This window comes from Lytechinus variegatus, chromosome 13, assembly GCF_018143015.1.
Source record: "Lytechinus variegatus isolate NC3 chromosome 13, Lvar_3.0, whole genome shotgun sequence".
NCBI classification, from domain to species: Eukaryota; Metazoa; Echinodermata; class Echinoidea; order Temnopleuroida; family Toxopneustidae; genus Lytechinus; species Lytechinus variegatus.
Genome location: NC_054752.1, coordinates 9,218,060 through 9,245,887, shown reverse-complemented (window position 1 = coordinate 9,245,887; position 27,828 = coordinate 9,218,060). Strand labels below are relative to the sequence as shown.

Below are 27,828 nucleotides of genomic sequence, written 5' to 3'. Positions count from 1 at the left end.
TTGTTTTTCACCATATATTCCCCAACATTCTTATAAGAAAATTGTTGTTCTATAAGCATTCAAAAGAAAATTTTGAAAACTGTGCATGATTATTCGTAATGAATATTTTGAATTCCATTATGTACCTTTCATCTCATCTTTATGATTTGCAGTTGAGTGTAACGCAAAACCTCTCCATCAAATATCTGTATGAATTTTTAAAGATTTGCATTTGTGCATACTTATGATATTGTTGTTATCCTTACACATATTTGCAAGCCGCACACTTTACATATTTATTTTATGCATTATTTTATACACACAGTATGTTCATAACTTTTGTTTATTTTAGCTTTTAGCATGGTGTTTTCGTTCAAGCCTTCAGTATATTTTTTCTAAGAACAGAAATTTCCAGTTCTTGGACATTAGCCTAAATTCATGCCCAGAAAAATTATTACTCTCTGGCAACAGTTGTAAGCTATTTGGTCTTGTAAAGTAAGTTTGTTTTGTAATAAATCACTCATTCCAATTGAATTTAAGCCTTTTAGCCCTCGATCAGTTGCAACTGGCATTCTTGTGTAGATAAAATAAAACTGTATTTGTTGACCCTTTTGAGTTTATTCATCATTGTTATTCGTTTCTGTTTAGACATTTCCTCTATCATTGTAGATATTAAGAATCCCCTTTGATATGCTTATCAATTTGAACATTGCCTTTTTGTAATGTGAGCCCCCCGTGAGCCCCTTGTAATATAAGTGAAATAGATTGAATAACCATATGCAAGATAGTCTTTTTATTCAGTTTGTGGATTTTGTAAAAATTGACAATCATTACAATCATCACAAATTATAGATGTTCGTTGAGACAGTGAATTTGTACTAACCAGTAAAGAGGTGATTGAATTTTTTTAAAAACTGATATTAATTGGCAGGAATATTCTTTTTAACGAATAAACAGGTTGTTGAAGTACTAAATGCATTATGCATACATTTTTTTGAAGAAAATTTTTTGACAATTTTTTTTTTAATTTTTCACTGCTTAGAAATTAGATTTTTTATCTGATGAGGGAACACAAGTTGTGGGCAGTTTTTTACATAAAATATAGATAAAAGTAAATCAGGATATTTTAGTAGAAGGGTGTTTTAGGTATTAAATAAATATCATGTTTATGAGGAATAAAATAAACTAAGACTGCTGTCCCCACCATCCCCCACCATTGCCCGTCTTTACACAGATGTTGCTGCGAGTACGAGTAGTCTGCTCCGAGCAAGCTCTATGGACTCCCTCCTAGACTCTAAACCTAGCACTAGTCAGGTTGAAGAGAGTAAGTAGCTGGCGCCCTCTCGTGTTGATAAAGAAACATCATCCACAAACAGGAGGGGCTTTGCTTTTGCTTCCCATTCCATCCATGCTTCAAATCATTTTCTTTTGCATTTTTTCCTTTTCTTTTGCAGTGCACTATTAATCAAAACTCATTTGCCTTCTCTTACTTTTTAGTTTTTTGAAGTGAAATGGGATTTCCGGGATAAGTTTGTCTGTTGTGGGAATAGAGGATTTCTGAATATTCACTTTTTGGAAGACTATTTTCCCATTAGTTCTTGCACAAACATTCATATGTATTATCTATTAATGATATTTTAGTATGACCCATGGGTCAGAGAAACTACTACAGAAACATTGTCTTTTTGTCAGAAAGAAATATTACAGCTTATCTTATTCCATTGCTTTCTTTGCTTGTTTATAGAAACCCTCGGCTCTAGTGCTTTAACGAACTGTTCTTAATAGAAAAACATTCTGTGCCTATAGATGTTTGTATAACTATTTGCTTGTTATCATTATGTGAAATAACTCAACTCTAAAGAATTTTTTTATCTCACTTCTGCAACTTCTTCCTTCAACTTAGGGCAACCCCCAGTATTTTAATAGAATATTATTAGTTTTAGTGTCTTTCGTGTGGTGTGATTCATGTCTTTTAGCTATGCACGTAAATTTGTTTTCTGCAGTACTTGATGTTTCCCCAAACATATATATATATATTATAAAATTTCTGTTTTCATTCCACCGTATGTGTGTTGGTTTGTATAGAGTTCTTAGTCATGCTATTTCAATATGGAGAGCGTTTCATCAACATATCTGACAAGTTGACAGAGCTTACAACTTTTCTTGATTTTTATTGGCTGAGAAGCTCTGTTACTATGGTAACTGTGAGATAAAACAGACTCTGTCAGATAGAACATCCAATTAGTTCATGAAACGCTCCCTCGCTGTTTTACCTAGCTTTTGTAACAATATCCACCAAATTTCCTTTCACAGCATATTTTGATAATGGACTTGTTAATTCTTTTATTTGTTTGTTTCTCAGGTATGGTAAGGTTGAGTATTTTTGACATGATTTAACGTTCTTCTTACATTTCCTTTTCTGAATCATACCCATGAAGTTCACATGTCTTAAAGGGGAAGTTCACCCTGACAAAAAGTTTATTGTAAAAATAGCAGAAAAAATAATAAAAAATATTGCCGAAGGTTTGAGAAAAATTCATCAAATAATTAAAAAGTTATTCGAATTTCAATTATTTGATTTGTGACGTCATATGCGAGCAGCATTCCTACATAGCGAATGGTAAAAAATCAATGAAATGTCATTTTCTCAGAAAATTGAAAATGGTTTTCACTGTAACTTTTGTATATCAATAGACAAATCATTTCACACCCGATCATGAAAAGAAAACAAAATTAAGTCATCAGGAACCATACAAAATTTGAAATTCATACATTTTATATTACATACCACATGGGGCAGCTGCTCGTTTATGACGTCACAAATCCCAAATTTTGAACTCTAATAACTTTCTTACTCTTTAACAGATTTTCCTCAAACCTTCACCAATATTTTTTACTATTTTTTCTGCTATTTTTATAACAAAGTTTTCTTCAGGGTGAACTTCCCCTTTAAGGCCTACAGCCCATCACCAGGCCTCTATTGTTCAAACCTATATGCCCAAATTCACAAAGGTGGTTTTGAAACAAATTGGGAACAAATTCCCTCCATCTCTCCAAAACATCTCTTCTCTTGACCTTTAAAAAAAACACATCCTATAACACACCTATAAAACTAGAAACCTTAACTTGTCTTATGCCATTAACAGCACTTTGTATCCTTTGAAAAGGCGCTATATATATATCCAATTACTATTATTAAAGGTCAAGTCCACCCCAGAAAAATGTTGATTTGAATAAATAGAGAAAAATCAAACTAGCACAACACTGAAAATTTAATCAAAATCGGATGTAAAATAAGAAAGTTATGACATTTTAAAGTTTCAACTATTTTTCACAAAACAGTGCTATGCACAACTGAGTGGCTTGCAAGTGAGATAGTCGATGATGTCCGTCACTCACTATTTCTTTTGTTTTTTTTATTGTTTGAATTATACGATATTTCATTTTTTACAAGTTTGACAATAAGGACCAACTTGACTGAATCATTTAGTATTAAACAATGCTAAATTTACTTCAATAACTCCATACATCTACTTGATTTGCTAGTTCAGCCCTCTGGACTGCCATACCCGAATAGAACTCCCAAGGATTTAAAAAGCGCGAGCGCGCCCTCTCCCGTTCAGGCTTACTACCCATGATCACCGCGCAACTAGCGTCCATCTTCCTCTTTTGCTTTCGGCAAGCCACCTGTCAAGACGTGCTCAGATAAGTCTCCTAAGAGCTCAAATCTTTTTGAGCTTTGGTATATTATTTTCGCTTATCTGTGGTGCATTCTCCCTTTTAATTTCAATCTTTCCATTTGTGTGTAAGATTGTGTTCAGAATTTACACTTGGCGTGACTTTTTAGACGTGTTTTTGGTGACACTTAAATTGTTTTTCTAACGTTTGAGTTCTCGTCGCGCCGCATCGCTAGCGCGTTCGCGAGGCACCGGGCTTGGCCTGCCTACGTGGCAGCAAGCCTTCACCACCTGTCATGGTTATTGTTCTTCACGTTCAAAGCGTGGTGGCTTTTGGTGCCGTTTTTGAATTAAATTCTAGACAGCCTCTACACTTTGTTGTCGAGGGTGTTATTGTTATTTCTTTTTGCAGGTTGGGATCTTCAACTCTGTTCCTTCCTTGCTTTCTGGAATTGATTTATTAAGATTTTCGATTGATTATTGATTGATTAATTCTTCAATTCTCTTTCCTTTCTGTTCTGAATAAATTTCTTAATTGATATTTTATTCACAGGCGGATCTTAAAGCTCAATTCCTTTTTCCTTCTGTTCTGAATAAATTTCTTGATTGATATTTTATTCACAGGCGGATCTTAAAGCTCAATTCCTTTTCCTTCTGTTCTGAATAAATTTCTTGATTGATATTTTATTCACAGGCGGATCCTAAAGCTCATTTCCTTTTCCTTTCTGTTCTGAATAAAATTCTTGATTAATATTTTATTCACAGACGCTTCGGGGATTGTTTAATTCGGCTTACGCAATTATACCTGATGATTGTTTGGTTATTCAATCCCCCCCCAAAAAAAAAAAAAAAAAAATTTTGTTCTTTACAGGTGGGGTCTCCTTCCTGTTAGAAATTTTTTTGACCTGTCCCGGAATTGTTTTCTTCGTTCAATTCCCTCTTCCCTCCTAGTCTTATATATTTTTTTATTTCGACAGGCGGGCTCTACGATTCCCTTTGAGGATTTACTGTGTCGTTCTTCCTCTTGGAATCGTTACTAGAGACGTTCCTCCTTCCTCCTGTTCTGAATTTCTTTACCTTTCCACAGGAGGTTACCTTTTTTTTTTTCCTCTTGGAAATTATCGTAAAATTTCTCTTATCTAGGAATTATTTGTCTCTCAATCCCTTTTCTTCCTGCTCTGAAATGCTTGTTTTTGTGTTTCTTCGCAGGTGGAAACTTCGTTCTCTTCTGAACTTGCATTCATTTTTGAATTTTTGTTTCGAATTTTTCCTTCGGGCAAAAAAAAAAAAAAAAAGAGAATATAGAAGGGGAACCTTGTAGGAGTTTCTTTTTTCAAAGTCTCCGACCTCCTTTTTATTTTCTTACAGGCAGATACCTAAACTATTCTTAGGTTCTTCGTCCTCCCTACCCCTCCCCTCTTGTTTTGTTCTGTTTGCTCAAACAAACTCCTTTTAGGAGGAGGGAAAGACCACTCCGGTCTCCACTTTTAATCTAAGCGAGATCTTTGTAAAAAAAAAAAAAAAGAAAAATTCTTGTTTTTCCTTTTTCAGGGTAGAGAGAGGTATCTTTGAATGGGACTAACACAGCCCCAGAGGACCTGGTGCCCTCCACGGGGACCGTCCCGATTGCAAGTTACAGAAGTCGGCCGCCTCCAGGCGAGCAGGAGGGACGCCGCGGTGAGCGCCCAGCGGCGGTGAGTATGAGGGTGCGTCGATCAGCATTCCGAATTTGCGGTCGGATGCTAAGAGAAGGAAGGCCGAGACTGTGGTGCCACGGTCTCGGACAAAGGAAAAAGTGGTAGCCAAGGCTTCCAAGCCTAAACTAGGTCCTGCCGCCGCAGCACCCATAGGGCTATGCGACCCACCGGCTACCGGGTCACCAGAAGTCCGGAGGGAGAGTGCGGTTCTCTCCCCCCGGCACAGGTCAGGATCTCTGCCGTATAAGTCGTCCTCCGTTGACAGCATCGGGAGAGATCGCCCAGCCCCTGACCGCGAGAGGCGTCACACAGACTGTAACCACAATCTGATCGTGACCACAATCTGACCCCGTCAGATTCGGGTGAAGTTTCGTTGTTGGCGGCCGCCCTGCCAGGGGCGGCAAATCGTAAGAGATCACCCGTGCCTCTTGTGCCTTCTTCTGCTCCGGCCACGCCGGCGGAGCCCGCAAAATAAGAAGAAGAAGAAGAGGTCGAAGGAGAGGTCGGCCAGCCCTGTTGCCATGGGCATTCCTCCTTCAGACCCTCTTATCGGTGGCCAGATGTTACAGTCATACATGTTATGCTGCTATATTCTGCTACCGCGAGAGGCGTCACACATCGGGCTGTGACCACAATCTGACCCCGTCAGATTCGGGTGAAGTTTCATTGTCGGCGGCCGCCCTGCCAGGGGCGGCAAATCGTAAGAAATCACCCGTGCCTCTCATGCCTTCTTCTGCCCCGGCCACGCCGGCGGAGCCCGCAGAAAGAGAAGAAGAAGAAGAGGTCGAAGGAGAGGTTGGCCAGCCCTGCTGCCATGGGCGTTTCCTCCTTCAGACCCTTGTGTCGGTGGTCAGATGTTACAGCTATTCATGCTGCTACATTCTGCTACCGCGAGAGGCGTCACACATCAGACTGTGACCACAATCTGACCCCGTCAGATTCGGGTGAAGTTTCGTTGTTGACGGCCGCCCTGCCAGGGGCGGCAAATCGTAAGAAATCACCCGTGCCTCTTGTGCCTTCTTCTGCCCCGGCCACACCGGCGGAGGCCGCGAAGAAGAAGAGGTCGAAGGTGAGGTCGGCCAGCCCTGTTGCCATGGGCGTCCCTCCTTCAGACCCTTGTGTCGGTGGTCAGATGTCACAGCTATTCATGCTGCTACATTCTGCTTTCGAGTAGTGCGGGTTCACCCCACCCTCGACGTCTACTCACCCCGCTGATGGCCCTGAGCATCAAGCGAGACAAGTGGGCAATAACCACCAGACACCCGGGAAATCCTCGAGCGATTCTGTTAAATCGCCAGCCAGTGCACCGACTAACCGGGTGCCCCAAGATCGCGTGTGCTTTCCAGCATTTTCGTCGATCTCAGAGCACGTGTCCCAGCCGACAGGCGGGGCCACCCCGGCGCTTACTGGACAACCTCCCGGTTCAGTCCATAGAGCGAGACTCCCTTTACGAGGACAACCCCTATCCCGCGGGCGACTTTTCAGTAAGCGCTCAGGCGCTGCTTGACAAGTATCTACCTCACATCTACCCTCCGAGCGGGGGTATTGATGAAGCAAGGGAGTCCATATTTTCTCGCCCCGCCTCTTCAGGCGCTCCGAGCTCAATCGGCCGAATTGGGGGTCTCGGAGAGTGACGGGGTCGCTCTAGACGAGGCGGCTCCTACGACGAGGAAGCCGCCAGCTCCGTGGGTGTAAACCCACCCCCGCTCTGCTGCTGCCCGGAAGCGCCAGGCTCCGGCGCCGCCGTCTCGAAATTTTCAAGCCTCTCGAGGCTAGCGAGAAGGCAGAGGCAGGGGGGGGGGCGATTATTATGCAGGTACTCCCGAATTCGCCCTCTACGTCAAGCTCACATACGGCGACGACTCCTTCAGCGGTAACTCTCTCCATTCTTCCCCTAAGCGGGCCCGTAGATTGGAGGTATGAATCTCTTACATACCGCATGCCGCACTTCTCTCGTGAGAATGTTTGGCTGCTTTGAGAGGACAACCTATCACGTCCGCCCAGGCGACGGGACCGTCGCTTTTCTGGCCTGAACCTCACTTTCTATTCGAAAGTAAGGGTGCCCTGTCTTACTTAGCTCCTACCCTTGCAACGCCAGAGTCAGGGCTATAGTACAGACACCCGTTCTCCAGCGATCGCCGCTGAAGAGAGGGCGACTCTGATATGAGCACCATCACCGCTCAGCGGTATGTCTCACTATCTCATAGCTCTCCGAGCTTATGAGTATGTATATCGGATCTGAATGTCACGGCGATTAAAAGTTCTCCTGTGCTTAATAATCGCTATGCCTCCACCGCCCGGTGCATTATGGTTATGTTAACCTATTTGTCTCGTATTCGGGCGGCTCGTACGAACCCTGCCCGAGCTGCCATCACCGGTCGTCCCCCCGGACACCGCCGGCAGCACCCGCACCGAATACGTGGAAGGAATCAGCTTTTCATATGCTAGATATCCCTCCTGTTGACATTCACAGCTGTTCCCCGAGTCTTTCCCGGTTGGGTAAACATCATTTCGGAGGAAAGTAACCGCCGTACATCTCATGAGATTGTTGGCTATGTACGTGCGTTCAAACTTGTTTAAAGCCCAGGATTCTCTGTCGGCATTCTATGCCTACTTTCTGGGCACACCCACCGTACCGGGTCGGCGAGTTCACACCAAACTGTACACCGCCAGACCATCGGTCGAGCTCTAACTGTCTATCTTATAGACTGCCCTCTATGTGGGTCAATCTTGCGGGCGTCTCCGCCGCTCCCTCCTTGTGCGGAGTGGTCTACGGTGGATGTCTTTACCGTGCCCGTTAGTCGAATCGGCTTCTTTCTTAGAAATTTTTTCACGGCACACTCGAGTCGCCCTGCATGCTGCTTTCATCCTCCTTCCATGCAAGGCATGTGGCCAGGGTCACCGCTCGACCGAGGATGATGTAACAGTGGATGGATGTATGCTTATGCCTTCCTAACCACGATCACTACGACCCGCCTTCTCTCGGGCCGACTGTGGATGAGCCTCTCCATGTAAGTGATTTACTTCACTGGAGTTCTTCTTTTAGAAATTTAGATTCTCATCCCCCGCTGCTTAGGGCGTCATTTTTGCCGCCCCCCGCAGCTTTTTGGAGCTCCTTATCTTACCGATATCGGACTGTTCCACGCTGCCGCAACCGGCGCGGCGGTGCTCGCTCTTACGATCACCTAAGAAACAGGCCTTGTGACTGTTTTCATAAACAACTGGTTCTCACCGCAGACTGATGGAAATTTTGTGATTACTTCCTCAAGTCTCCCTCGCTTGTTTCTTCAAGCGAGGACTTCGACACTCTTAGCCAGTTTCCGTCCCTAACTTGATAGGACAGGGCCGTTGCTACCTCATTCGATTCCGTTGGGAATGTAACGGTTGAGGTATCATATCTGGCGATGTCTGTTCGTTTAGAGCATCTCTTGATGGTCGTTTACACGTAATATCGTGACAGATTTTTTTTCGCCAGCTCCCTCTGGCGTACACTTGCTGCTGCTAGGGATTCCCCCGCCCAGCGGACAGCCATCGCAGCCTAGCCTCACGGGCTCTCTCGGCGATGGTGGCTTGAGCCAAGCCACCTCTTCCACCGCGGGCACTGCACCCTCAGATGGGTGCTTCAATCAGTATGGGAGAAAGGGGATCCTGAGTTCTCTCTCGATCACTCGGTCTAACACACTTTTGTCGTGATGTGTACCGCGCTGTATCCCTGACACGCCCGGTTGAGCTGTTTTGACCAGACTGCTCTATTCTACATAGGCAACATGTCCGCGGCATTCCTTATTAACAGGATGGCACTCAGTCGCTTTCTCGACCCTTGTCTGCCTTACGAGTGGTTTTCTTCCTAAATCCCTACTCTCCGTCGTTCCTGGTCCCCTTCGGACCGCTAGTAACTTTTTACCACAGCTCTCTATCAGAATTCTGCAGATTTCTGCCCTCACGCATTTGAGACAGATATCGAATTCTGGGCGCTTTCTCCCACGCGGAGGCTTCCCCTACAGAAATTTCCAAGCTTGCGGGAAGCGTGCGACTAGCTTGCGCAAGCTTGCGACATGCTAGTAACTAGCATGCGGTTAGCTTAATAAGCGTGTGATATGCGTGCAGAGTAATAGTTAAGCGATCTTTTAGCGAGCAGGGACTGTTCGCTAGCATGCACTCGCTTATTAAGCGAGTGCCCTGCTAGTCGCATGCTAGTTACTAGCAAGCGGCACGCTTAAATTTCGGTAGGGGTTCTGAGATATCTCGCCTTCTCAGATTGGTCGATTGATCACTTACTGAGCCTTAAAAGCTTCAGTTTTCCGATCACGATTCTTGTTGAAATTTTCAACAAATTTCGATTCTTACGCTCTAGTCAGCAGGTGATGTTGTTCTCCTGACACTAGGCCGAGGGCCCATGATACTTAGTATTCCTGAGTATACAGGGCATTCCCCTCGAGGACATTTTTGAGGGCCGCCTTTTGGCGCTCAACTAACTCCTTCACTTCTTTCTACTTGAAGGACATTCCGTCCAGCGAGGCGAGATTTGCTACTTCGGCGCTTAAAGCAGCTGCGGTTTTTCCCCCTCTCCCTAAATTTCGTTGTTTTTGTTTTTTCTTTTAAATTTTCTTAGGCTTACAATTGAAAACATGCCTCCCTACGGTTTGAGTCCGTGCTGGTCTAGCAAATCAAGTAGATGTATGGAGTTATTGAAGTAAATTATGAAAATACTTACCTGATTTTCTTATTTACGAGATAACTCATACATCTACTTGATACCCTCCCACCGACCCTCCGCCTTGCGTAGCAACATGTTTCAACGTATGGGCTTGCGAAAGGTGAGGAAGATGGACGCTAGTTGCGCGGTGATCATGGGTAGTAAGCCTGAACGGGAGAGGGCGCGCTCGCGCTTTTTAAATCCTTGGGAGTTCTATTCGGGTATGGCAGTCCAGAGGGCTGAACTAGCAAATCAAGTAGATGTATGAGTTATCTCGTAAATAAGAAAATCAGGTAAGTATTTTCATATTCTACATGTTCAGGGAGAAATTAATCGTTGCTTCACTTGGCAATGAGGAGAAAATTAGAATATTTTATATAATACAATACAAAAGAAATAGTGAGTGGATGACGTCATTAGTCTCCTCTTTGCATACAGACCAGGATGTGCATATAACTGTTTTGTGAAATTAGGCGAAACTTTAAAATGTCATAACTTTTTTATTTATTCATCCGATTTTGATAAAATTTCAGTGTTATGTTTGTTGGATTTTTCTCTTTTTATTCAAATCAACTTTTTGTTGGAGTGGACTTGTCCTTTAAGGCATTAAACATGCAATCAATGTTAAAATTTCCATTGATTACAACTTTCATAGAGAAGTTCATATGATGAGTGACGGAAAGAATAAGTTTTTCATGCAACAGGGCCCGGTGGTTTTCACAAAAAAAATGTTCTAGTTTTTTGTACAAGTTTATATTACTGTCACTTCGTTTTATAATTCAGGACAAGATTGTTTTTTTTTGCATCAATCTTAATTAATTGAGCAATTCGTCTTATGTATGCGCTAACACAGCACCTTTCATTATAAAAGAGCAAGTCAATAATCAAGCCACGCTATGATGAGTACATGTGTATAAGCTTTTCAAAATAAAATACAACTAGGTTGACTTTACTAGGTCAAAGTAGTTACCCAAGTGTAAGAAGTTTTTCTTCATATAGATTATTCAAAGCATGTGTTATTCAATGTACCTCTTCCTCTAAGTTGAATTTTGTTAATGGTCAATGCCGTAAAGTATGAGGATCTACATCTGGTACAGTTGCATTAACTGAATTGTGTGAAATTCCTGAAATCTTAGCTGAAAAACAATCACTCTGGAGATCACCAACACAGATAAAAACATGTGGGACATTGTGTTAGTATAGCTTGGAAAAATACCTGACATTTGACTCAAATCTCATGCTTAGGTTGCTGATTTTTCATCAATTACACAATTTCATCCAGAATCCTTTGGCACATATATTTCATTTATGCAAACAGACAATTTGGTGGCCATTTTTATTGGATGTTGTATGAACTCTTGAAATTGTTACCACAACATTTGCCCGTAAATCTATTGGTCCTCTTTGTTTTTATCAGGTTCTTCCAAAACCATGGGGCCTGGGTTGGGTATGGAGAAATCCAGCTCCCTGGAGAGCCTCGAGGTGGCCGTTGCCCACGTTCACCAACAGAGGGAGGACTTCCCTGGTCGACCCAGGGCAAAGGTCCGAAGAGGTCGCGTCTGCAACGACAGCTTCCGAGCGGCCGTGGATAGGTCGTACGGCGATCAGTCTCCCAATGGGGACATGCCTTCAATGTATACAGGTAAGGAGGCTGTGGAGTACGGAAGCGATGACGTTAGCTGCCATGGCGTCACGGCGGCCTGGTTCCAAACAAATGAACCCGTGGAATGAAAGCGTATGTTTCTCATAGGAGAATGGCTGCTATCGGAATTTTATTGCTTGCAACCTGTTTTTCAGACTAGCCTAAGTCATAAAAATGCGTACAGATGATCGTCAGCTGTGACTCTGTTTAGAAGCAGCCCGCCATGACACCATGGCAACTGACGTCACACTACGGTACTCTATTGAAAATGGAAATGGACAATTTTTATACCTGCCAATAGTCCGCATGTAATAGAAGGACCCAGATAACAAGGAAATATGTGTAGAGCCCCTTATAATTTCTTTGAAAGCAATTTCAGTGTTATGTAAACGCTTTTTATTTAACCAGTCCCTTGTAAGACACCTTTTTTGAAATATTTCTAAAAAGAATTTCCTGCAATTTTTATACATTTTCAATTAAATATATAATGGTCTTAAGATGATATTTTGAATACAAAATTATTTTTTTTTCAACCATAGTTTCCAATATAGTAAGTAAAAACTGATGAAATGATATGATTTGATATAAAAATGAAATCAAATGCTTTTTCATCCGTAGTGATGGAAGCAGAAGAGAATGGAGGATACGGTATCCCAAGGACCGGTGGTGGAGACGGCAGCATCCAGTCTGCTGGGAGTATCAAGAAGAAGAAAGATAAGAAAGATGATAAGAGCAAAGCCAAGAGCTCTGGGACAGGGTTCAAAGGACTCTTTAGGTAAGTATTCCAATGCAACAGGTGGGGGGGGGGGGGTGGATAATTATTCCACTTGGGGGTGAGGGGTTGGAAGGGGGAAGGGGTTGGAACTACAAAGATAAGAGTATAGTAAAGAGCTCTGGAACAGGATTTAAAAGACTCTTTAGGTAAGTATTCCAATGCAACAGGGGGGTGATAAGTATTCCATTTGGGAGGAAGAAGGAGCAAGGGCATAAGGGGTGGGGATAGATTAGTATTCTACTTGGGAGTGAGTGGGACGGGTGGGGTAACATATTGGTGCAAACAAATATGGCCATTGATAATTAGCATCTGAATAGAAATTTCGCATCTTCCCCATAATTGGGTTAATATTACAGGAAAAATTAGAGATCTGATTTAGCTCAAAAAGGGTCACCATTATGAATATCTAGATATTTCTGGTCCTATAGTTACTTTATAAAATGTGAAATTAATTTTGCCACCTTTGGTATTTGTGTTTATTCATGCCGGCTGCAAAATATATGCTGGCTGAATATATATAATGTATTTGATTTGTACCTTTTTAAAGGTATAATGTGGTCTAGTTTTTGATTTTTTTTCTTCATTCTTTGCTCATCCCCCTCCTATATTTCATATTGTCCACTTTTCCTCTAATTCTTTACCCCGTGATTTTGCGCTAATCTTTGGCTTTTCCTTTGTAGTCAAATTTTTCTTTAGTGTCCGATCTCCTTACGAACTTCATAATTACTTTAAGGAACCTGCAGACATTACAAGCTCTGCTTTTCATGCAGGTTCCTTCATATTTCACTTTATTTACTGCCATTATCTTTGTATTTTCTATGTAATCAAATGTATTTCTTGTATTATGCTATTATTTTGTTATCTTGTGAAGTATGAAAATAAATTAATGCAATTCAAAATAATGAAGTAGCATCACATTACTTTCCTTTTTACTTAGATTTGGGAAGAACCGCAAGTCCATAGGGTCTGAGAATGCACTGAAAGGAAAAGAGAAGGATGGCAGTAAGACCCAGATGTCTGAAACAGAGAGACTTGAACAGGAAGAGATAGAGAGGAGGAAGGCGAGACAACATGCCAAGCAGGAACATGAAAAGTAAGCATCTGTACACTGCTCAAAGACGTTGGCCCGAATTCACAAGGGTGGTTTTGAAAACAACGGTTGAATCCATGGTATATGCAGATTTCCTGTATTAATTACGCTTAATTTAGCGCGTATCGGGTGCTTGTATAAAAATTCCAATGCTGATGCGCGCTTTCGTCCCAGTGCGCCAAATTGACGCCTGTTACCATGGTTAGATACGCTATTTTATTTATGAGTTCCACCACTGTTTGAAGAGTGGGCTCATTAATTCAATACGGTGGACTCATGAATAAAATAGCGTGGATAACTACGGCAACAGGTGTCAATTTATTGCACTGTGACAAAAGCACGCATCAGCATTGGAATTTTTCAAGATACGTGGTAAAATAAGCGTAATTTATACAGGAAATCTGCATAAACCATGGACTCAACCATGAGTTTTCAAAACCACCTTTGTGAATTCATACTGTCATGATTAAAAGGATATATATATTCATGGGATATATCAAAGTCTAGTAAAGTTAAGAGCTTTTCTTGCTGTAATATGTTTGTAATTATCAATTATCTATCATAAGGTTGTAAACAATATATAGAAATATTCATATCAAGAGCCTGTTGCATAAACTCACTATATTGGTAATATTGCCATCCAATGGTAAATACTGTAGTACTCTTAACAATTCTCAAGACCAAATCGTAATAAGGAACACTATGAATTTAATAGTGGATGACAAAGACACTGTTATACATTTCTAAAAAGCAGAGCCTTGTTTAAAAGGTTCTCTATACAGGGAGAACTTTTAATTAGGAATGGGCCACAGTGTCAAACTCTTTCAGGATAATTTCAAACCTGGACTTCGTTAACCACGTATTATTAAACAAATTTCTAAACTTTCTCGACAGGATCCAAGAAGAGATTCAGAAGATGAGAGAAGCCAAAATCAAGGAAGAAAACCAGGACGCCTTGAGCAAGGCGGACAGGATGATGCAACTCAGACAGCAATATCAGCAAAGGCACCGTGATAACCAGGGTCAGTACATGGATGATGGAGAGGAGGATGATGATGATTATACCAGAGTAGATCCTACCAGTCAGCAAGAGACGATGGTATGTTCATTGCAGAGTACTTTCTGGAGGGGGTACGGTAAAAACTATCACCCAGACTCTACCAAAGTAGAGCCTAACATTCAGCAAGAGACAATGGTAGGTTCGTTTGAGAGTACTTTTTGGAGGGGGTATGGTAAAATCTATCACCCAGACTATACCAGAGTAGAACCTACCAGTCAGCAAGAGACGATGGTGTGTTCATTTGAGATTACTTTTTGGAGGGGGTATGGTGAAAACTGTCACCCAAAGCTGATGTTTTCTGTAGTCCTTCCACCCAAAGCAAACTATGGCGTGTTCATTGATACCCCTTTTTTTAAAGAGAGGGTATGATGAAATCTATCACCCAAAGTTTATATTTCGTTAGTCCTTCAACCCTAGGTAAACAGTGGTATGGTGAGGGTGTGTTTCACAAAAGGGAAGTGTGACTTAGAGTCGCTCTTAAACACCAACGCGCACATGTTATTTAACGCGTTATCTGATTGATTGATACACGGTGGTGAGCGTCCCATGCGTATGATCTTACCAGTGTGATTGTGCATTGCATACCGCATGCAACTGAAATTTAAGTGTGACAAGTCATACTTAATTTTTTTGTAAAACACCCCCTGGAGTAAGATTTGAACCCATAAGCTTCTAATCAAAAGACTGGAGACAGGACCACTTTACCACGATGTTTCTGTATAAACTGTTCAGCTATTACCTAGTATGTATTTGCTTTGAAGGTGCTTGAAAATTGCCAGTTTTTGTAAGTATCAACTGATTGAGTAATCAATCGTTTTCTTTGTGATTGTCTGTATTTCAGAGTCAAAGAGAAAGACTAGAGGCTGCAAGAGCGGAGCAGCGGGAAAGAGATCGCCAGAACAGCAGGGTTCCTGACCGTGACCGGTATGAACGACTCCCGCCAGAGGCTGAAGATCGGAGGAAAGAGCGTCGAGATGATATCTACTCAGATCCCAAGGATAGGCGCGATGAAAGGACATATAATAATAGATACTCTGATGATCCGTACGCCGATCCTCGCAATCTGAGGAATAGTCAAGATAGAGGGCGCTATTACGATGATAAATACAGTCGTAGGAATGACAAAGATTTAGAAGAGAATCCGTACGATAGATACAATGGCAAGAAAGATCATGGTGCCCAGGAATCCAGGGATGGACGCTACGATAGAAATCGGGACAATCGCTCCTCGGACCCGTCGAGGCAGGAACGACGGAGGAGTCTGAAGCGCACGGATCGCGTTGAGAGTGCGAAGAACAGATCCGATGCGCGAGCACAAGGAAAGGAGAATATGGATGTGGATCGGCAAGAGAAACGGGACAGTGACGAGAAAGAAAGGGACAGGAGGCCGAACGAAAGGCGGGGCGATTACGGAACTCGCAGCGATAAATCAATAGAGCGTAAGAACCCGAAACGCGAAGATTACCGCCAGGATACGAGACGGGATGACCGGTATAAGGACAGTCGGTACGACGGGAAACGGGATGAAAGAAATACTGAGAGGGATGGTGAGCGTGATGATCGTTACGATTCGAGGAGGGATGATCGGTATTATGAACACGATAGGAGGGTACAAGAGGACAGAAGAGAACGTCCACCTCAACGTGATGAAAGGCATGATAAATACCCTGATCAACGGGATAGATATCGTGTTCAGCAAGATGATCGGCATGGATATGGCAGTTTAGACAGGTAAGCAATGTCAAGTTATATGCTCTAGTCGACGAGAATTATTTTCATCATATGTTAATGATAGTGGTGTAACTTTTCCAGCGAAAATAAGCCAGTAGTATTGTTGTTTAGCTCATCTCAAGCAGCTTACACTGATAACTTTAAGAATCTTTCAAAACATTTATTTTGTTAATGAATATGATGTTATGTGATTGTTTTTTAGCTTCTTCCATGCTCATTGCTTTCTCTTCTTTTCCTCTTTCTTCTAACCTAGTCTTGATTACCTATGCATTTCATGGAAAACTTCTGGCACATGTTATTCTGAAGTATTGAACTAAGAAATGTAATAGTTCAGGAACTTAATGAACTCTTCTTTCATTTGTGTGTTTAAGACCAAACAGGAGACCAAGAGGAAAGGACCCAAACTACTACTCCATGTCGGAGAACAGCAGACCCGATGAGGATTATGCGAGGACACAGAACTACTCCCGCTACAACAACCACAGCGACCACCAGCAGGGTCCTAGACGCACTTCGTACCCCAACGGACCGGTGTCCAACCATGCGCCGCATCCGTCCGGGCAGGGCGGGGATCGTTACAGGCGAGCCAACTCCACCTCCGATTACCTGGACTACAAGGACGAGCCTCGGAGGTCAAAGTCCGTCTCGGACCAACTCGCGGATGAATACCAATACGATTCAAGACGGGCTGGACCGAGGAAAGGTCGACCCAACGACACCGGCGGAACCCGGATGTACAATGATTACGATGATGCTGCCCGAGTGTGATCCTGATATCCATTGAGTGAGTGAACTGTTACACTGCCATCGTTGAGTTGCCTTATATTTTTCCAGAGAGGCGCATCAGCGTTCTTGCATCTTCCACCTTCCTTTGAAGACTGATCAGCCATTGATGCCTACATTTCTTCTTGTGGCAAAGGGGGTCGTTTTCACGCGCATCTTAGTGACTGCATGTTGATAATCATTTGAATGATATGGACATTCTGGTGGTAATGCAAACACTTTTCCAGTCAACTAAGGAGCTTGATTGCTCCTGAATATATAAAGTGCTGGTATTTGAGCATATTGTGAAAATATGTGAAGTCCTCTTAGATATGGTGCAGTTGTAAAACTTTCTAAGTAAAAGCATTGAAGCCAATTTTAGATTATGTATCCAAACATCTCAGTGTTCAATATGTATTCTTTGCAGTACTCAATGGCAGTACTTGATACTCTCTAACTGTTAATGCAATTCTTTAACTGGAGCTTATGAAGTACTGCAAATTTGTTGATATGGAGGAGTTCTGAAATTCGAGTACTATTTTTTATCAAGAATTTATCTTCATACTACTGTTAACTTCAGTAACTTTCTTTATTAGTTGAGATGATCAGTTGATATTCATTCCTGATATATATAAGTTTTATGTTGTAAATAAGAATAATGATTCATCAAGAATAGGATCTTAGATATATTGTCTTGGCCAGTTGTTGTCCGTTGCAGAGTGCATGTGGCTGTAATGGGAGAAGAGATTGAGTTAAGTTCATTTTTTTTCCTGATGTCTTATTAGGGTACATTTCTAATTACATGAACACTTTTCAAATGTCTTTAATGAATACATATGTGCTTCCCAGTCACCATACTTATCACAAACTTGTTCAGAAATTGAAATGAAAAAGAGAAGTGCAAAAGACAATAATATTTATATCGGGCGTTTCACAAAGATTACAGTCGCACTTAAATTGCTGATGCGTACAAGATATGCAATGCACACAATCTTATTGATCAATATGCAGTAGTGCGCATCCTCTTTGCATGATCTGACCAATGCGGTAGCCTGGCTGAAGACCACACTTCATTTTTCATCTGGTACAATGCCTCACCGCATTGGTCAGACCACACTTTGGGGATACTTCTTATTGGGCATTCATCAATGTGATCACAAATTAGCTACATTGATCATTCTGGCACTAAATGATTCCATTAGAATGTCAGTAAAACCAAAGCCAATTGTCACCATATTATCGTAGATCAGGATCTGGTACAGTTTACATAAATCTGTTTGAAATCATGAAATCTAAGCTGAAGAAATGATCACACCAAAGATCTCCAACACGGATAAGCACATGTGGGACAAGATATTAAAATTGCTTGTAAAAGCTGGAGGTGCATGCTTACATGTATGTTGCTATTTTTTCAGCAATTATACAATATCGAGAATCCTTTGGGACGTATCTTTCTTATTTATACATAGAGACACCTGGGCGTTCATTTGATTGGATTCTGTACGAACTCATTTTGAAATCAATACCACAACTGGCATTTGTGTTTAAGTCAGACTATACGCTTTCTACCCTCTTTAGCTTATCTGTACATGTAAGTGCCAATAATAATAATTATTGTTAAAATATTGAATCGTCAGAATGTATATGAATATAAATACATCAGATGAACTGTAAAACTCTAACATATCTTTTTAATGAATGTGTAAATAGATATGTATTCAGAATATGAATATGATGAAATTTTGTATTGAAAAATGTATTCCTACCCTTTTTTTACTCTTGTTCAAATTCCTCTTTTTGTACATAGTCATAGTAACATTCCTGTTAACCGCTTTCCAAACCTTTATACGTATTCTTGCTAATGCTTCAAATTGAATATTTGCATCTTGTTATGATAATTACATTGTAGTTACGTATTTTAGTCAAATTCATCGTTACAGTCTATGCAAAGTCACACATATTATAGTATAGCAGTGTAAATTCAATATGAATTCCATATTTATGATATTGATTGCGTATGTTTTGATATGGTTTCTCTTCAGCTGGTACGAGTCAGATTTCATTTTGTGTTTGTCTTGATAATATTGTCAAATGATGCCTATATTCTGCAGTAAAAATTATTACCATGACAAGTTGCTGTAATTCAACATAAAAGGCACAGGTATGCAGTTAATTATATTCCAGGGTACTTTTACTGCAGAGAATAGAATGAAATAATTCAAGCCAATGAAACAGCACAGGTATATGATAGATCATATTCAAGGTTACTTTTACGGCAGAAAATAGGACAAAATACTTCAATAAACCAATAACAAATTGGTTAGTTGCACAATCATAGCAATACTTTTTAAAAAAAGGCAAAGCATGTATTTTATATGCTACAGCCATTTAATTTTCCGATGAGACATGCTCCAATGTAAGTATTATTAATATTTCAATTTTTAAACTATACAAAATTGACACCCAACATGTTTTCTCAAAGTTAAAGAAAGATCATTGATATCATTAAGATTGTTTAAGCCAACTAACTACTGTGACATAAACTAGCTCAAGCAAGACCTCAAAAGCTGAAAATTTACCAAGCATATATAAGCATACATGTGCACATCAGTTAAAGCTTGGAAAATGATGATTTCTCTGACATAATATCATGGTTTAGGTAACTGATTGCCGAGAAGTTTCTAATTTTTGACCAAAAGCTTATGTTACCATTCATGCAAGATCCAATATGGTGGTCAAACAGGCATGAATTTACGTATTTCATGAAACAAATGAATGGTCAATCCACGCCTGTTGTCATCATCTGGGTAATGTCCATATCATGTGATATATTTACTGTTGATTTATATTTACAGTTGCTATGATCATCCAAAATTCAATAGTAGATTACTGTTCTTCCTCATATCTCTGCAGCGTAGATAAGTATTACCTACACCAAGGAAGTGCCTTGATTGCAATAGTTCTGCAGGTTCTTCAATAAATACATTATCCGTCGTTGGGTTAATGGATCCTTTCATCGCTTATTGCTTGCTGACTCGATAGGAAAATGATCTTAAAAACCTGTGCGTAGAATTCTGTTCACAAGGACCATCATTATGCTTTCTAAAACTAGTTTACTGGTAACCGGTTCAGGAAACTAGGTTGGAAGATCGCTTTGCCAGTTTTCCCATTTGATGACCTTGAAAGTGGTTTCTAAAATCACTTCACGTAAAGCAGTCTTGTTGCTATGGGAACGCTCTCAGTGGGGTGACACGTTTTGCGTGAAATTCGAAACCACATCGTAGCATTCTACACACAATGCGAAGAGTAGCACGCTCAAAAGTAAGCGAAGATCGCTTCCCAAAAACGTTTGTGTCTTCGTGCTTAAACCAGTTTAACGTGGCAAAGCGATCTTGAAATCTAGATCGCTTTGACCATTCTCATTACACGTTTCCAATAAACTAGTTTTAGGAAGGTAGTGAGAACGGGGTCTAAATCACCTTTAGAAGTATCAATCAAATGTCAATCAGTAGGATCATTATTCTTTGTAATGATTTTTGATAGATGCCAAATAGGTTTGGTATTTTCATTTGTCAGCACAAGTCCCGAATAGTCGTAGTTTTTTTAAATAACTGCAGTGATATTCTCAGTCGCCCTCATTTGTGTCAAACTTACTCATTTTCAATAAGTTATTGTTTTATGTGTGGTACAGTATTTTAAACAATATTACCCTCAATCCTACATCATCCTTTTGTAGTTGGTATCATTAATGTTCTAACGAGTTTAATAGTCATTGGGTGATTTTAAGTCCGGTATTGGCCTTGGTGTCGGTGTTGAAATTTGGATTGCTTCCCCTAGCTCCAAAACTTATTCAGAGTTTGTAAAACGGATACAGATTACATTATTAACATCTCAACTAGTGAGTGACTTTTCGGGACCATCTTCATTTTATGTTTGGTGTTATAATCGTGTAAAAATTGACCTAACACCAACACCAAAAGGTCAACACTGAACTTGAAACCACCCATTCACACTTGCTGCGTTTGTGGTGCTCCTTCCTACACCCTCCTTTTTTCCAGCGGAAAATCAGTATAGTCTGGGTACCTAATAAAGATCAAGTGTCTTGTTTGTAATATTTCTACGTATTTCACAAATCTGCGGACAGTCTGCGGAAAGGATTAACAAAGGGTGTTGTCTGGGAAATATGCATTTCTTGCCATGTTTGTTTAATAAATATTGTTGTTTCCCCCGTGATAGTATTCATGTATGTCTCTTTAACATCATCACATCATACCCTAATGTATTTGTGCTGATCTCGATTCATTGTAGCAGGAAATTGAGATCGCTATTACTTGTATTATGTGTAAAGTTACATCGGTGCCCACCCAGTCTAATAAAAAGAGTTGGGATTGATCCTACAGATTTTTACTATGGAAAGCCATTGATGTCATAAATTTTTATTTTAAGAAATATCCACACTGACTCCCCTTTGGAAACAGAGGAACACACTGGTGTGTCAAGACAATGGTGCATGTAACGTATACATCATATCTAGAAAACACTTTGAATGGATGTATGCATTCCAGATTTTGGTGTTGCTGGCTTTCCATAGTTGTGGTTGATGTGATCAATCATATACAATATTGTGCTAATCCATCATTGCTTTTTGACACTTAACACCAGCTATGGTACTAACAGTCAGCTCAGTCACATCTTTTGGATTGTGAAGTCAAAATGTTAATCCAAGGTGTGAATAACGTATTTATGTGAGATCAGGGTTCCATCTTACAAAGAGTTGTGATTGATCGGATCAATCATAACTATGGAAGGCCAGCAAAGTCAACCTATAAAATGCATGTTTGTTCAAAAATAATTCTAGATATGAATGTATATCCATACATTCATTGATTTTCTTGACAATTTGGTGTATTCTCCTTTGTTTACAAAGGATATTTTGCTAATTTCCTGTAGAAAAAAATTATGACACTGATGGATTTCCATAGAGTTACGATTGATTGGATCAATTGCAACTCCTTGTAAGACAGGCCCCAGGCATCGTTGCGACATTACAGGTTCTAACAGGGCCCCTGTTATTTTACCTGTAACATCGTTTCAGTGCCGCCGCTACTGGCCAACACTGAACCAACAATTGAAGGTAGACCTACCATCAGTACATACAAGACTGAGTCAATTCTAGACCAATATCAGACCAATAGGAAAATCATAATTAGACCAGGTGGCTGTTTCATAAAGCTGTTCGTAAGTTAAGAGCGACTTTAAGAATGACTGGTGAACATTTCTTACGCGCTAAACCATCGCCAATGAATATACCATGTACAGCAAAAAAGGATCACCAGTCATTCTTAAAGTCGCTCTTAACTTACGAACAGCTTTATGAAACGGGCCCCAGAATAAAAAGAAGAAGATGATATTGTTGGTTTGGTCAGGATTTGGTGAAAAGCTGGTTTGTATTGTGACTGAGTATCTTAGATGATAATAAACCACGATAATAAGCATGATAATTATAAACCTTAAAATAAAGTTTGATATCAATCATATCTAATTGATACATATTTGAAAAATCTCAATTGCACATCAAAAAACCCCAACAAATTTGATACTGGAAGCATGTGCATGTATATGGTACTAATCTGTGCTTCCTTTTCTAAGGATATATAGCTGTACAGAAAATCACATTTATTTTTTCTTCTCTTCATATTACACATAAATCATTTCTTACATATATGTTTTGATATTGTCTTTATGTTTTTTAGTCTGTACATGTTTGCATAATCCATCCCTGTAAGACGAGTATGTTGTAAAGATGTTTTGGAAAAATGATGTAAAAGTCAGAGTCTACTTCAATTTTTGTTTTGTACACTGCTTACGTGTAAAGTTTTCAAGCTTTTTCCCCCTACAATTTGTGGAAATATCATGTGGAAGTTTACAGAAGCATTGTAATATCTTGAGCAATTTCATTGAGTATGATATGTGATAGTAGCTAGCTTGGAGCTGTATATTCACAATGTTTTATATTACTTTGTCGATGAAATTTCAGAAGCCCTGTGCCAAAAATATTTTGTTGAAAAAACACATTTTCATTATATTGCTCAGCAAACTAAAATGTCACATCAAACTTTTGATTTAATTGGGCTAATTAAATTCAGCAGCAATATTGATTGTGATCCACATAGCAGGAGTGAGGCTAATTCATGTGAAAATACCAACATATTTCCTGGCCCTCTTGTTTTCACAAGTTATGTATCCACAGCTGTCTCCCTGGGCATAATTGCACCTTCAGCGATTTTTATTGTCTTTCGGAGTCATATACACAACCAGTTCTACATTTAATATCAATTCAAAGTGTTCTTGTTGATTGTATTATCTTAACAATCCTTTTGAACTGAATTCTTCATTGAACCTATTGCTTCAACTAACTCTAGACTGATCAACGTTAGTACATTGTATTTGATGGTCATATTATCGGTCCTTCGTTCATGTAGTTGGGTTTTAATTTGTTTGACTGTAGCAGAACAATGATAAAAGCTTATTCACTGCATCAAGAAAAACAACAAAAAAACATTTGGAATTTATTTCAATATAGCCGTTACCTACCAAATTCCAAATAGCTTTTTCATAGTTACCATCTGGTTCCATTAGGCAGTGGAATAACCTGTTCACTACTGAATACTATAATGCCCATAGACTTTTTACAGTGATCACCCAGTTCTAGTACGCAGTGGGTTAACCTGTCCACTTCTGAAGACTGTAATGACCATAGACTTTGTACAGTGATCACCTGGTTTTAGTAGGCATTAGGTTAACCTGTCCACTTCTGAAATCTCTACTTCATATAAGATTTGAATTGGGCACAGGAGCCAATGGATTCAAGGCCAGCTAAAACTATTGACAGCAAGTAAATAAAGTTTTACAAAGCATCTCTCAAAACAATTTCTTTTCATATGATTATGTATTCAATTGACTACTTAACCTTTTCTTCATTCTGAAGTATTCACATTTTGTAACTGCCTCATATACGGTTGCTTTGGTTTACAAATTACATGTAATGCAACTAACATGTTCATTTCTATTCACAATTGAACGTCATTTCATCAGAATGCTGTTATAATGATGACATAATGATATCGAACAGTACATGTTTTTACTTCGTAATTTCCATATAGTATTTCAGTGTGTTATTTATTAGAAATTCATTGTAGTAGCATGTTTTCTCCCTGCTTCTCAAAGATATGGTATCCCTGAATACTGACCAAATGATTATCAAATGAGAAAAGAAAATTTGTCAGCCTTTGTCTGTACATGCTTCAGTATTTCACTGAAAATAGTCCTATTTGAAATAATATCATAACACAATTTATTTTCTCTTGCCACGTTTTTTTATTTAATTGTCTATTTCCTGAACGTGGTTAGTTTATGGCAACGGCTCATGAAAAGAATTCATGCATACATACGTGTACATGTAGATTTCATAGTGAAATGAACACCATTTCTATGGTGTCTTATGTGCTTGCAATGTTTACAAATTTCCTAAAGTTTCAGCAAACTTGGCATTGAATTACCCGAGCCCTTTGAAAATCAATTCCCAATCCCATTCAGGAGAATTTACATTGAATTATGAAGAAATGAGGTCTAAATTTAGCCAAGATTGAAAGTAATAAAAAAATTTACAGCCACCACCAAGTATTTGCTCTTAGCTATTCATGCTTACATTCGAGCCAGTAGAATGTATCTTATAAAAACCTCAAGGGAGTGGTGAATTTCATGTAGTAGAAATGTTGCTGATTTTCCTGAGATTTTAGAGTACATGACAAAAATTCTTTGATGTTCATTTGTGTTCTAGAGAGCAAGGCATTTTTGTTAGATTTTAAAATTTGATTGTAAGTACTCTGGGGATTCGCTTATTTGTTTTATGTTCATTGAGCTTGTCTTGCGTGGGGCTTTTGTTCACATTTTTTCTTTTAATATTTCCCATTTCTGATGATCTCCGCTTGAATGAATATATATCTATTCCTTTTCCCCACCCCCTCTCTTGGTCTCTGCTCTCTCCTCCTTTGCACTCTTTCTGTTATGAACATTTCACTCTCTCGATATTTCCCATCTTCTCTTCTTATCTCTTGTCCCCTCTTTACCACCCTCTCTCTCTCCCAATTCACTCTCTGCTTCTTCTCCTTTCCTCTCTCCAAACCTTTATCGCTCTTTCACCCATCTACCCTTCTTATTCTCTCTTCATATTTTTCTATCTCTTTTCTTTACAACCCCCTTTATTCCATCCTCACTCCCCTCATCATAAAACTTTTGTAGAATGAACACATTTCAAATTTCTGAATACATGTACTCCTCTTTTTTGCTCTCTCCTTCATGCTATCTCCCTCTCTCCGTTTCGAACAATTTCACTCTCCTCTCGATATTTCCCCCTCTTTTCTTAAATCTCTTTTCCACTCCTTACCACTCTCTTTTCCAATTTACCCATTCCTCTAAACATTCATCCTTCTATTACTTATCTTCCTCTTATTCTCTTCATCTGTCTCTATCTTTCTTCTCCACTCTCTCCTTTTATTTCACCCTCCCTCAGCTCCATTATAGCTCACAGAGAATAAACACATTTCAAATTTCGAATACTCCTCTCACTGGCGTTTCACCAATTTGACTCATCCACTAACACAATTACATTTATTTTTATGTTCACGTGTCAGCCACGCCCCCTTTTTTACATAATGTCACATGTATTTTGCTCAAGTTCATTATGTTTACACTGGCTGGAAAGTATATTTATATCCCAATTTTACTTATATTTGTTTCTGTTTTTTATTCATTGTATTTTGTTTCTCCACTCATATATACTTTTGTAGGAAACCTTGGTGCTGGATTGAGTATGCTAGTTTGATCTAGTAATTACCAATTATTTTAGTTTGTTCATGTTTTTTATTACTTAGACAATAATGTCCTCTCAAAGTAATTACATGTATGGTTTCATTTGTTTAATCAAAGAAGCTTAGCAACATATGTTTTCCCCATATCCATTATATTACTCAAAATATTTTCATGTACAGTTTATGCTGTTTTATACTATATTATCAATAAAATGATAAGCATGATTATCATTGTAAATGTGTTTCTGTCCATTTTTCTCCTGCATAGCAGAGCAAGACTAAAAGGCGCTGCTTTTACGACGGCGTCAGCGGCGTCCTCAACATCAAATCTTAATCGAAGTTTAAGTTTTGGAAATGTCACCATAACTCAGAAAGCACATAGGCTTAGTTCATGAAACATAAACATAATGGTTATCAAGTATTACGCAATATCCTGCCAGAGCCTGATGTCTCATGACCAAGGTCAAAGGTCATTTAGGGTCAATGAACGTAGACCGTGTTGGGGGAATTAACAAAATCTTAACCGAGGGTTAAGTTTTTGAAATGTCATGACTTCAAAAATACATGGGCCTAGTTCATTAAACAAGGGTGATCAAGTATTCCTGAAGACCCTGCCCGAGTTTCATGTCACATGGCTAAGGTCAAAGGTCATTTAGGGTCAATGAACTTTGGTAATGTTGGGGGTATTTGTTAATTTCCATCATAACTTAGTTTATAGATCTAGTTCATGAAACTAGATCTACATTAGAGTAATCGGGTATCATTGAACATCCTGCTTGAGATTCAGGTCACATGACCAAGGTCAAGGGTCATTTAGGGTCAATGAACATAGTATCTTATTATATGAATTGTTTTTTTGTGAATAACTATTCAATAGTTTATTTTCAAAGTCGGCATTGCTTTGAAGAACTACATGCTGCTATATTGAATGGCGTAATACAGGCGAGAATGCCAGAGGCGTCCCACTTGTTACTCAACCGGGGAATACTAAAATAGATTTGATATAGTGATAACTTCAACTGAATATAGGCTATATGTTGATAGAGCCTAAATGGTTAGACCATTTTTTTGAATATATAAATTTATAGACCTTATGGCATGCTGACATGGGTCAACTTGGGAATAATGAACTAGAAAAGGGGGATGTGTTGGGTTTAATCAAGGTGGTGAAAGGAAGGACTTGCGTGTAAAAGTAGTGAGAGAGAGAGAGAGAGAGTGTGTGTGTGTGAGGGTGTGTGTGTATGTGGGGGTGTTAGTATTACTAATGGGGGTGCCGTGGCCGAGTGGTCTAAGGCGCCTGGCTATACATGGAAAGTCCAGGGTTCGATCCCGGCCGTGGCACCCATGAGCAAGGCATTTAATCTATAATGCTCTTTTATCCTGCAATGCTTTCAAATAAATGGAAATGCTATATGCATTATTGCTAACTAGGTACGCACTTGTTTAAAAAAAAATACTGTTTACCCACAACGTAGACACTTGTATGAAACGCCACATTGGTATCGAGAACACCCTCTACCGTGGACTGTCCGCGGTAAGAATAAGGCTCGAAACGGAAAAAATAAAGTTGCAGGGGCAAGTCCACGGTTAGTAACATTTCACATTCTTGAGGAGGGGTCCGCATTTAGCTGGCGAAATTTCACTTAAGACCACCGCACACCTTACGACTTTTCGCGATCCGATTTGGGAACTAATCGCATTTTGCTACTATTCTGAGAATATGAATAGAACATATCATTTTATTAGAGGTTGAAATTAATTGAAAGAATACTTATATAACCATTTTGAAAGATTGCAAGCCTTTATTTTGGAGTAAAGGCCAATTTAGTTTCAAATCGTAGCCAATCGT

General features: G+C 39.7%; 1 protein-coding gene and 1 long non-coding RNA gene across 4 annotated transcripts in view; both read left to right on the top strand.

Moving 5' to 3' along the window:
* The window catches only part of LOC121426111 (partitioning defective 3 homolog), a 95,149-nt gene extending 75,718 nt beyond the window's left edge, over nt 1–19,431 (top strand). For 2 of the 3 annotated variants that reach the window (XM_041622276.1, XM_041622279.1), the window contains 7 exons: nt 1,214–1,303; nt 11,467–11,691; nt 12,310–12,466; nt 13,404–13,559; nt 14,451–14,655; nt 15,458–16,347; nt 16,719–19,431. In XM_041622276.1, the coding sequence (XP_041478210.1) occupies nt 1,214–1,303; nt 11,467–11,691; nt 12,310–12,466; nt 13,404–13,559; nt 14,451–14,655; nt 15,458–16,347; nt 16,719–17,115 (2,120 nt within the window). In that variant the 3' untranslated portion in view covers nt 17,116–19,431. The remainder of the gene's footprint in view (nt 1–1,213; nt 1,304–11,466; nt 11,692–12,309; nt 12,467–13,403; nt 13,560–14,450; nt 14,656–15,457; nt 16,348–16,718) is intronic. The other variant, XM_041622278.1, reaches the window with a different exon arrangement.
* A 2,631-nt stretch (nt 19,432–22,062) lies between these two features.
* On the top strand, nt 22,063–26,204 carry LOC121426214. The gene is made up of 2 exons (XR_005971573.1): nt 22,063–22,324; nt 22,479–26,204. It is a non-coding gene; the product is annotated as an uncharacterized LOC121426214 (long non-coding RNA).
* Nucleotides 26,205–27,828: the final 1,624 nt, after the last annotated feature.